Here is a 12,245-nt window from a genome sequence, read left to right on the forward strand (position 1 = left end):
AAACACACTCACAAACACACCACTAACAACAACAACAACAACACACCTACTTTGGAGAGGTAAGCAGGCAGATATTTCAGGAGATGACATCATTATTTTGAAATATGGATGAAGCATTGTTGTGCACTTTCTACTGGAAGACACCCACACACACCAAACACACACACACACACACACACACACACACACACACACACACACACACACACACACACACACACACACACACACACACACACACTTTCCATGCCCTTATCACTGCGTCTCCCCAAAAACACAATCCACCACTGAACTTTCACTCACTTAGTAAAATCGGCTGATATGATATCTGTATGTAAATGAGAAACCAGAAGTGCTTCTGCCACAGCTCTGCCACAGCTCTGACAACCTACAAAGACAACTGATGTATTTGTCTTAATATATAGATGATTGCAGCCCTCAGTGCATGCAGCTATGGGTTCAGAATTCCGGTGAGGTTGTTGTTTTTTTTTATTTGCGTTCTTTATGCAGTAAACTTCCGCATTGAGTGTTGCATAAAACTTCAAATGTATCAAGTCATTTGTGCAGGTGAACATTTGTGCAGAACTCCATGAATGAATGAATAAATGAATGAAGATAATGATGATACATCTTTTTTTTCAAAATTTTTAGCAATCAGTAATAGATAAAGTTTCTGTACCTGAATAAAAGTTCTAATTCTCCGCCCAAATATGACTCCAGCAGTGGAGGGCCATCAGGACCAGCAAGATCTTCTTAGCTGGCCTAAACACTGTCAGATTCACTGACTTACATTTTAATATATTTTTTTCAACTTTTTCAATGTTATTATATTAAATTAATAAATGTAATCATTACTAGTCTATTCTCGTCATTTCATAGATTTTCTCTATCATTATGCTCCTCCCAGTATGTTTTTTTTCTAGTATGAGTGTATGTTTTTAGATTTCGAGTTTTCGAATACATTAACGTCAGCATTTTCACGTCCTTTGATCGGATGGTCCGAAGCACACTAGACAGAGATAGCAAACTGCATCTGTAGCAAACTGCGCAAGATGAAATATATATACTTGTAGATTTAATAGCTGTTTTTTTTTTATTCCACAATGGCTGACGGACAAGAAGAAATTGATTTGATTGCAGATATAATAACAAGGTCATTTTTAAAATGGATTTTTTTCAAGAAAAGCAGGATATCATAAGGAAAGGTCAGCCAAAACAGTTCAAAACAGTTGTTAAGATGTTAAGTTGTTAAGCTAAAGAACCATTTATATTTGCATTTTCATCTTGTAGAATTTGTACAAAGCAAACAAATCCTCAGGAAAACCATAATCCCTGAGGTTTCAGTATTTAGAGAATTTGTGAAGTACTACAAAAATGCATGAAAAACCCAGAAGGATTTTATTTGGTTGATATCAATGCTTCTGCTAAAGCTGCAATGAAAGAAGACTTGTTGAATTATGTTAATTGTTTATGATAATTGTTGTAATATGTTTCTTGCTTTAGTAATGGCATTTATACTCACTGTATGAGATACTTGTCTCTGATGCAGTGCTGTGGCATCATACTGATGTTATTTAGAGGTGAAATGGTTCAGGTGGGACACCATTGAAGGCCAGCATTGTGAGGCATGACAAGAGGCATGGCAGAGTATTTCAGCTCAATGTTAAAAGAAACTAACTGTCCAGATGCCAACAATCTGTAAAGCTGTTCATTCAAGCATGTTTCAATGAAATAAAGTCTTTTGTACCTTTATATTTTTGTCTGGTAAATAAAGTAAATGTTAAGATCATTAAATGCCGTAGCATTTTGCATATAAACAAAAGGAACATGCATGTGTCTCTCAAAAACAATTTTTCTGAATTTTTGGCAGGCACTGTACTCATCTTGCAAATTAAGTACACAGACAAAACTTCGAAGTGTGCTTTGGCATTGAGTGTTAATATATTTATCTTCAAATATATCAATCAAAATACATTATTACATGCAGGTCAACATTTTCTTTGTAAATGATATATATAAAATTAATTAAAGAAAAAATTAAGTAAATTAAATAAATGAATGAATGAATGAATGTGATAGAAATGTGAATTATTTAATAGCCGATGGTGGATAAAGTGCCCCATCCCTGTGATTGATTACAAGTGCAAATCTATAAAATATGAATAATGTTAAAAATAATTTCAATATAAATTACAGTAACAATGTAAGTAATCCTTTGTTGTTATCCACCAGTGATAGCACCAGTGAATGCACAGTAACCATTACACAATTATATACTCATGAGTAATTCATTTACTCAGTTTAAGAGTAAAGCTTCATTTCTCAGCTTTCTCACCAAGAATAATTAAATATGTCTAACTGGTCTGTCAGTTTATTAGAAACACGTATTACCACTTTAAATGATCAAATGAAGCTTAGCTCGTTCAGTCAAGCGTGCGCAAATTCGCTTGGGTTTTCAGAGAAGGATTGATTAAAGTGCCACATTTCAATGCTGTAAAAAGCTTTTAACTTTTGGTGCGGCAAAACATTTCCCCACATTTAAACACATACACATGGTGCAAGATGAGAGAGAACACAGGCATACAGAACAGCCAAAGATTTGTTGATATTTTGGTTTTTATCAAAGGCCTAAGCAGAACTCGGGATCAAAATCACATGTAAGCATGTTTTAAATGCATAAATAACCTAATATACACTTATTGGTAGTGTCTTAACACCAACGTCCTCACAGCAAACTGTTTGTTTTTGTGTAAATTCTTTGGGAAAGAAAAGTAAAATGATCAAGCTTAAGAATCAAGCTTAAGAATTGTTTTGTTTCTGACTTTGTGGCCAGCTTTTCTTGAAACGTTCGTCTTGTAAATGTCCTTGTAAGTGTATCTGCTACCAAATAAATTTCTTCTAAATTTCAGCCATGTGGAAAGAAAAAACAGCTATTAAATGCACACGAATATATTTAAGCTTCTGCACTTTGCAGCAGAAGCAGTTTGATAGCTCTGACTAGGGTGAGCTCTGAACATCCAATTAAAGGACAAAAAATGCTGGCGTGTTTAGACTCCTTCGAGGGGGCCGTGGAGTAAGCAAGTCACAGTTTGATCACTTAAGCTAACAGCATTTAAGCAACATATATGGCAGTCCCCTTTGACCCCAGCAATGCATGACTGCTGAAATCTTATTGGATAGAAACTCAAACCAAAACTAACCATAGGATGCACTTTTCCCAGTTACTATTGTTAACAATTTAATAAATATTCATGCACAAAAAATATTGAAACATACGCCAGTGATTCTGACAGAGTTTAGGCCAGCTGAAGGAATTAATAGCCTTGATGGCAACACCACTAATATTTAAGGTCTTTCTGTGCATTTCTCTGAACCCCTACAGATCATATCACTATAACTATAATACATATATCTTAGTGTTTTTTTGTTTAAGTTTATTAGGTAATATATCTCTTAATTTTCATTACTGACTTCCATTTTGTTAGCAAAAACTCTTGTTTAAAAAAGAAAAACACTTATGTAGTGTGTTATTGTCATATAACAGAATAGTTTGTGTCATTTGTACAGAGAAACCAGAAAATATAAGAAGATCTCGCTTTTTTTTTATTATATTATATTAAACAACAGTCCATTTTAACACTTAAATGTCAGTTTATTATTATTATTATTATATGGAACAAAAATGGAGTGCCACCATGCATCCCTGTGTATGAGCTATGTATAAGCTGTAGAAGTCATACCCTGTGTATGCTGAAATAATGAACATATTTGCACATTAACCATAAACATCAACATAACATTGAACTACTTTAAGCCATGCAGTTATAAGGCTTTTGCACCCATTCTGTTGATGTAGCATAAAAAGGACCCAAAAGTACACTTCCCAGCAGCCTTTGCATGTCACATGTCACTAATCACTCACTCCTGTTTCCTGTTTTATCTTGATTAAAGCCACTATTTAAGTTCTGGTTTCTGTGAATGTCACTGTCATGGTTTATTGTTGACGTCAGTTACAGCCCTTGCTGTATGTACTTTTGTGCTCCTACTTAAATACTTTAGTCTTTAGTTTTCATTTTAGTTTCTTGTGTTTCACTCTAAAAAAAGGTTGCACTTGGATCTGGATTTACGTCCATTATATGACACATTCCAACCTCTCAGATTTGAGAATTTAACTGCTGTGGTATAATATGATACATAATATTATAAGGAGTAAAGTAACCTTAGATGACAGCTGTCCTTGGACTGAGACAAACTTTATCTCAGGACTGCAAACACTGGCTGAAAATATTGCCTATCTAGACAGCATACTGAGCATGTATGACAGACACACATACACAGACACACACACACAGTATGGCTGCAGAAGAGAATTGGCTATAAAAGCTTATGCATTCTGCCACGCAGCATGACAACGACACTGGCGTTACTTAATCCACTTTTTCATTGGTCTACATTTCATTAATCCCATCCATCTTTTTCTATCTCGTTCTCTCCCCTGTCCATCCCTCTGTTTTTCTTTCTCTACATGCTGGAGGTCATTATTACAGGATCTGAGTGAATGTCTGTGGGTGTGTTTGTGTGTCAGATAAGAATGAGAATGTCCTTCATGGTGTGTCATTTGTTAAAGAAATGGTTCCTTGTGCAGTTTGCCACCTTATCCAAATGCAGTCACTCAGACAACACATGTTTGGTGTTTGACATTTGCATAGCTTTGCACAGTCTATCAGAGACTAACATATGTAACAAGTAATGGAAATCTGTGAATGGGAATTCACCAGCAATCGTTTTATGGAGTACAATCTTTACTTTGAACTCGCACATGTATTACAGTATTGCAGTAATTACAAGAACCAAAATTTTCATTAGGAATAAATCAATTGTATTAGTAGTTCCTATTATCACTTACATTGTTGCAGCTATAAACTGTGACCTCATCAACCTTCATTTTTTTCTCTGCCTTGAAGTTAATAATAAGAAGCAGGAAAGCACAAAGTTTTAATTCGAGAAGTTTCCCCTGTGGCACAAAGCCCTGACACTGGAGACTCCTCGGAAAAAAATGTGAAATAAATCACCTTACAGAAAATGTCATTACATTGAGAGTTCAACATTTTTCTTTGTTAAGTACTAAGACATTTTAAAACATTGTAGACGAATCTCCATCATACTAACCTCCGTGATAATTAATACTACAGAAGCAATGGCAGATTAGAATGAGCCTCAGAGCTGCTGTTAAAAACCAAACACCTTCTAACCAATGAGAATTCAACAGCACTGCTATAATAAGCAATGACATTTATTAAACTTGATTTAGAGTATCCAGTTTAGTACCTCTGTATCCGACAAACCACCTAAAGCCTCAGAACAAACTTATGCACACTTTTTTGACTTTTATTGAGAAATACAAATAAAAAAAATGAATTAACAGACAGAATTGAATCTGCTGGTGATCATCATGAACCAGACGTTGTTTGGGTTGTCGATGTTCAGTATTCTATACACATACCTTTTGACTATGAACCTGTACCTTTCTTCTTTATTTATTTATAAAAAGCCTACGGAAACTGAATTTTTTATTCCGTTTATATGGAATCAGTCCGGTTTTTATACATCGGTATACACCAGAGGCTGATCAGATGCCAGTTTATAGATGTTTTGTATGAGATAAGATTTTAAATTCAAACAAAGTTGTACCTATATATTTAGTTTTGCTTTTAGAAGGGTTGTTCTTGGATCTGGATTTACGTCCATTATATGACACATTCCAACCTCTCAGATTTGAGAATTTAACTGCTGTGGTATAATATGATACATAATATTATAAGGAGTAAAGTAACCTTAGATGACAGCTGTCCTTGGACTGAGACAAACTTTATCTCAGGACTGCAAACACTGGCTGAAAATATTGCCTATCTAGACAGCATACTGAGCATGTATGACAGACACACATACACAGACACACACACACACAGTATGGCTGCAGAAGAGAATTGGCTATAAAAGCTTATGCATTCTGCCACGCAGCATGACAACGACACTGGCGTTACTTAATCCACTTTTTCATTGGTCTACATTTCATTAATCCCATCCATCTTTTTCTATCTCGTTCTCTCCCCTGTCCATCCCTCTGTTTTTCTTTCTCTACATGCTGGAGGTCATTATTACAGGATCTGAGTGAATGTCTGTGGGTGTGTTTGTGTGTCAGCTAAAAATGAGAATGTCCTTCATGGTGTGTCATTTGTTAAAGAAATGGTTCCTTGTGCAGTTTGCCACCTTATCCAAATGCAGTCACTCAGACAACACATGTTTGGTGTTTGACATTTGCATAGCTTTGCACAGTCTATCAGAGACTAACATATGTAACAAGTAATGGAAATCTGTGAATGGGAATTCACCAGCAATCGTTTTATGGAGTACAATCTTTACTTTGAACTCACACATGTATTACAGTATTGCAGTAATTACAAGAACCAAAATTTTCATTAGGAATAAATCAATTGTATTAGTAGTTCCTATTATCACTTACATTGTTGCAGCTATAAACTGTGACCTCATCAACCTTCATTTTTTTCTCTGCCTTGAAGTTAATAATAAGAAGCAGGAAAGCACAAAGTTTTAATTCGAGAAGTTTCCCCTGTGGCACAAAGCCCTGACACTGGAGACTCCTCGGAAAAAAATGTGAAATAAATCACCTTACAGAAAATGTCATTACATTGAGAGTTCAACATTTTTCTTTGTTAAATACTAAGACATTTTAAAACATTGTAGACGAATCTCCATCATACTAACCTCCGTGATAATTAATACTACAGAAGCAATGGCAGATTAGAATGAGCCTCAGAGCTGCTGTTAAAAACCAAACACCTTCTAACCAATGAGAATTCAACAGCACTGCTATAATAAGCAATGACATTTATTAAACTTGATTTAGAGTATCCAGTTTAGTACCTCTGTATCCGACAAACCACCTAAAGCCTCAGAACAAACTTATGCACACTTTTTTGACTTTTATTGAGAAATACAAATAAAAAAAATGAATTAACAGACAGAATTGAATCTGCTGGTGATCATCATGAACCAGACGTTGTTTGGGTTGTCGATGTTCAGTATTCTATACACATACCTTTTGACTATGAACCTGTACCTTTCTTCTTTATTTATTTATAAAAAGCCTACGGAAACTGAATTTTTTATTCCGTTTATATGGAATCAGTCCGGTTTTTATACATCGGTATACACCAGAGGCTGATCAGATGCCAGTTTATAGATGTTTTGTATGAGATAAGATTTTAAATTCAAACAAAGTTGTACCTATATATTTAGTTTTGCTTTTAGAAGGGGTTGCTCTTGAAACAGATTCAATATTTGATATTAATATTCAGTCATTCGAACAGCAACAAATATTTACAGTCTCATTAACGGTCTGGATATTAAAGGAGGTACCGTGTATGGTTAAATGTGAGACAGTGACAGCATGAATTGCTGAAAGTACTTTAAATGGTGCTTTGAGAGGAATGGTTCTGTTGGAGAAATACAAATGTGTGCAATTGAACTTTGAATGTGCAGCAATCAACAACCTTTATTGCTTGTTTGTGGGACTTAGTCATAATGCATGATACACTACAAGGTTATATTAGTGTCATTAATAACTAGAAATGTACTTTTCTTGAGCAAATCTAATTTGAAATGTTCCAGAAACACAGGTATGTGAGGAGGCGCGGTGTATAATACGACTTAAGACGTTTTTCTGCATTCGCACTTTTTCACACACCCACACACGGACCAACGTCAGAAGGAGTGTGAGGCTCGTGGTTAAAGGAGTTTTGTTCCAACAATGTCTTTCAGCCCCATGAGGTGAGATTGGTTTGTGAACAGTCTCCATGCTGCCCCTGTGAGAGATGAACACACACACACACACACACACACACACACACACACACACAAGACTGAGGATAGATGGTTTTAACAAAGGGAACTATAGGGACCCACGAGCAGCCTGACAGGACTTCAGAAAATGATGTGGATGTTCTATTTGTTGTGTATGTGTGAGTGTGAGTCATTGTCATACACATTGGTGCACAAACATAGATGGTGTTTAAGCTGCTGCTCATCACCATAAACACTTTGTTCTATCCGTGTCTTGTCTTGCCTTTTTTTCCCTTTCTCTGCAGAACCAAGGTCTTCCCCAGAGACAGACGCCTGACCCATTTAAACAGAAAGAGAGAAAGACAGAAAGAGAGAACAAGAAAGAGTGAGGTGCACACACACACACACACACACACACACACACAAAGTATACACACGCAAAGACACACACACACACACACACACACACACACACACACACACACACACACACACACATGTTAATGATTAAAAACTGAATTCCATCTGCTCCATCTTTGTATTTGGAAAAGACTAAAAAATGACCAGTGTGCATATCGTTTGTCGAACACACACACGTGCTCAGACACATACACACTCACAGACTCGGGACAATATAAATGTTCTAATCATCCTCCATAGTGCACTCACACTCACACACACTTTAATGATCGATTTCTGTGTCTAAATCACTAAATGAATGATCTTTTCTTTGGCTCTTAAGCGAGGTTCATTAAAATCGTCTTATGCTGAGTGCTGGCCCTCTCGCTGTTTCACTCCTTCACTCTTTCTCTCATTCTCTCTCAACGGCACTCTTAACACACACACACACACACACACACACACACACACGCATGAAGACTCGTGATGCACATTTGGCTATCCTCGGCTTAAAATCTGCACTGATCTAGATTACTACAACAAGATCTCTCTTGTTTTTAGGATCCAAGATCCCCATCGGAGAATGACACCCCTGTGTGTCCTTCGTGTTTCGACATGAACCTAGGTGAAATCTGCTGACGCGCTTTGCCATGACTTTTGAAATGAATGCGGCACTGCTGCCACCTAGTGTAATGGTTATCAAAGTGGGGCCCACAATGTACAGACTAAAGGTCCTCAGTTTATTTTATTTATTTTAAGTATATTATGAGGATAAACTGATAAATTCTGTCTATTTGGGTTTTATAATCAGAGTTCCAAATGACCAGTCGCTGTTGAAGGAGAAGTTAAAGGAGATGAAACTTGAGCTCATAACTTAAAATCAGTAAGAAATAGTCGCATCTGTATAACAGTAAAGGAAAAATTCAGAGAATTTGATGAAATTTGATGTCATTTCAGTATAGAATTGTATATAGTGGTTTCTACACATTTCAGATTCCTGCAGTTATTTATCAGATATTTGTTTGTATTTTCCAAAATTAAACATTAATAACTTGTACAACTGTATCATTGTAATCTGACGTTTTCTGCCATCTGTTTCAATGCTGCTACACATTGTGTTTTCTACACAAATTTACTGATTGTACAGCATTTTTATATTTAATACATAACTTAGTTTATTTTAAATTTCTTATTAATTTCATTATTTTAAATTTATTAAATGTAAGATAAGATAAACCTTTATTCGTGGGGAAATTTCTATAGGTGTATAAGCATTAAAAATTCTTTCTTCTAGAATGTCTATAATTATTTTTAATATTATTATTATTATTATTATACAAGATTCTCTAATGTCAGCATTTTGTACCTCATAGGTATAGCTGTATTAAAACATTGTGACCCAGGAAACTCACTGGAATGAGGAGTTTTGTGATTTCTTAGGAAAATAAAAAGCTAAAAGAAAGGCAGAAGAGAAATAATAGTATTATATAGTAATTATTATATTTGTATTTATTTATGTTCCTCTTATTACTTATTTCACATATGTTCTATAAAAATTGAATTAGGATGCAATGAAATAAAATAAATACCTAATAAATGGAAGGGGAAGAGGAATGAAACACTTCAGGACACAGTTTTTGGAAGATAAATCAGTTTCTGAGTGGTAACAGTATCACCACTTCCTATTGAGACGCTAAATTGCATCAACTCATTGATTATATTAACAGAAAAGCATAAGAAATCGACGTTTTTTTATTCCTTATTTAAGAACCATTGAATCTAATTTGTTTTGTTCATGTTGATTGTATAACTACATTATTCTCCATGTTGTATTATCAAGAAAGTACAACACAAAAACCCCCAAATCCATTTGGAATGTAACTTTATTGCAAAACATGCTTCAGTTTTATGGAATGTGCTAAAACATGATTAACACTGAAAACAGCAATCACAATGCAAAACCCTTCAATATTCCCTAAACACTTTTTATACCGTTGTTTTTTTTTGTTGTTGTTTGTATGTTTTTTACAATTTAAGAAACCAGGTGTTACATTTGTCCACGTATGAACATCAGTTTGCATTTAGTCACACAAAGAAAAACTCAAATCAACTATATAACAATGAACAGCAGTATGTATCGATGTATATAAAAAAATCCTTGTCAGATAGATGGAGATAAAGTGGCTGTGTGCGCCAAATCTTTTACAAACTTTTAAAAACCTCGCATCGTACAAAAACTAGTCGGCGTTCATAACGGGATAAATATTTCTCGTCAAAAATCCTTCCCACGTATGAATCAGTGTGATTGTTCTCAGGACTGTGCTGGTAATCAGTGCTTGATTTGCAAGTGTTGTTAAAATGCTTTTAAATGAAAGCTGACAGGCTGCATATCAAACCTCATTGTGTTCTTTCAAACGCAGCAAATCAAAAGTGCAACTGTCTCGTACTTTCTCAGTTCACTTTGTCAAATACACTTAAAGATCTCTCTTTTTTTTGTTTATCAGAAAATATCAAAAGTCAGTATCATTGAAAAACATTCTGACTGACCTTACATATAGGTCTGAGGTAATTCCTTGCTCGATGTCTGTGCTAGCATGAACCTTTGCTCACTATGATGGTTTGTTTAAGACAAATATGGCGGGTTTTAGATCTTCTTGACCGAGTTGTTATGGGCAGCTTAGCCACAGATATGTGGATTCTTAGAACAGGAATACAATCATGTGCAATAGTGGAAAGCAGGCTTGATGCATGTTTCCTCACTGCTTTAAGACAGAATGTGTGTCAGTATTATTTTAAATCAATTAAACAAGCTACCACATTTTCATGACAGCATGGTTAAGACTTAGCAAGTTGCCATTATATCTTAATTAGCTCCAAGAACAAAATTGATTTTTTTCCCCCCCTGATATTTCATTCAGGGCCATCTGTCTATAACAGATATTTGCCAGTAAAACATTAAACAAAATAATGAGATTAAATTCAGTTGTTATTCAGGATGAAGCTGTCCAGGTTTCAAATGCATTTCCTTCTGTGAGAATCCCAGAATTGCTCGATTACGTTCTCTAGAAGAAGGTGAACGAGAATATTTCTGAAATAAAACAAACGGTTTTAATTCCTTTTACAGAAAAAAAAAAAAAAAACTGTACTATGATTATATTGCAAAAATTCCTCCTAAACGTATTTTTAATGGTGAATTCTCGTACTTAAGGACATGGTGGTTGAGCAGTTTTTAAAACAGCATCAATGTGAATCAATACAGAACAATTGTTCACATTGTGTTGTACAGATACCCATTTAATATTGAATTAATCAGAGCACCAACTATTGGCTCTATTAAACAAACACATTTTGCTGTAGAACTGTGTTTGTGTAGTCACGTTCACTCTTTATGCTTTGAGTCGACGAATGCTTAGCTGTCATTTTTTTAACCTTAAGATCAAAAGAACCTGGTTTGTAAAGATTGTGTGGTATCTAAAACAAAAATCAAGTCAGTGTCAGGAAAAGAAAAATGGTAAACACTAGAGTAGGCCGGGGTCGGTCTCCATGTGCTGATACTGAAAAAAATGAAACGTACATTTCAAACAATTTTTCTAAGATTGTAGGAATGCTTGTGCTTATTTTAAATGTTAGGTGTGAACAGGTTTTTAAACTTCTTGTCTAAAGGAATTGTAAAAAAAAAGGCTGCGGATAAAACGCTGTATACAGCAGCAATAACTCTACCGACACTGTGTATTACTTTACAGAAGAGTAAACTTGTAGATGGTATTTTTAGTACAGCATTTACTGTTTCTGTCGAAAGAAAACACAATCAAACTACTAAATTCAGTAACCGATAATAGATGAAAAGCAAAAACATAAGAAAAAAATACCCAAAAGCGTTCACTTCTTTCTCTCTGTCCATCTGTCTTACTATTAAAGCTTTTGATGACAGGCTTGATGGTAGCTGGTGGCATTCACAATACTGAACATATCCCTTCTTACAA

At 35.1% G+C, this 12,245-nt stretch overlaps 1 protein-coding gene across 5 annotated transcripts in view; it reads right to left on the reverse strand.

The window, feature by feature from the left end:
- Positions 1 to 10,127: 10,127 nt before the first annotated feature.
- The window catches only part of pxylp1 (2-phosphoxylose phosphatase 1), a 14,844-nt gene continuing 12,726 nt past the window's right edge, over positions 10,128 to 12,245 (reverse strand). For all 5 annotated transcript variants that reach the window (XM_046862569.1, XM_046862571.1, XM_046862570.1 and 2 more), the window contains one exon: positions 10,128 to 12,245. This exon is cut by the window's right edge and continues 909 nt beyond it. In XM_046862569.1, coding sequence (XP_046718525.1) covers positions 12,175 to 12,245 — 71 coding nt within the window. In that variant the 3' untranslated portion in view covers positions 10,128 to 12,174.

This window comes from Silurus meridionalis, chromosome 12, assembly GCF_014805685.1.
Source record: "Silurus meridionalis isolate SWU-2019-XX chromosome 12, ASM1480568v1, whole genome shotgun sequence".
Taxonomy (NCBI): Eukaryota; Metazoa; Chordata; class Actinopteri; order Siluriformes; family Siluridae; genus Silurus; species Silurus meridionalis.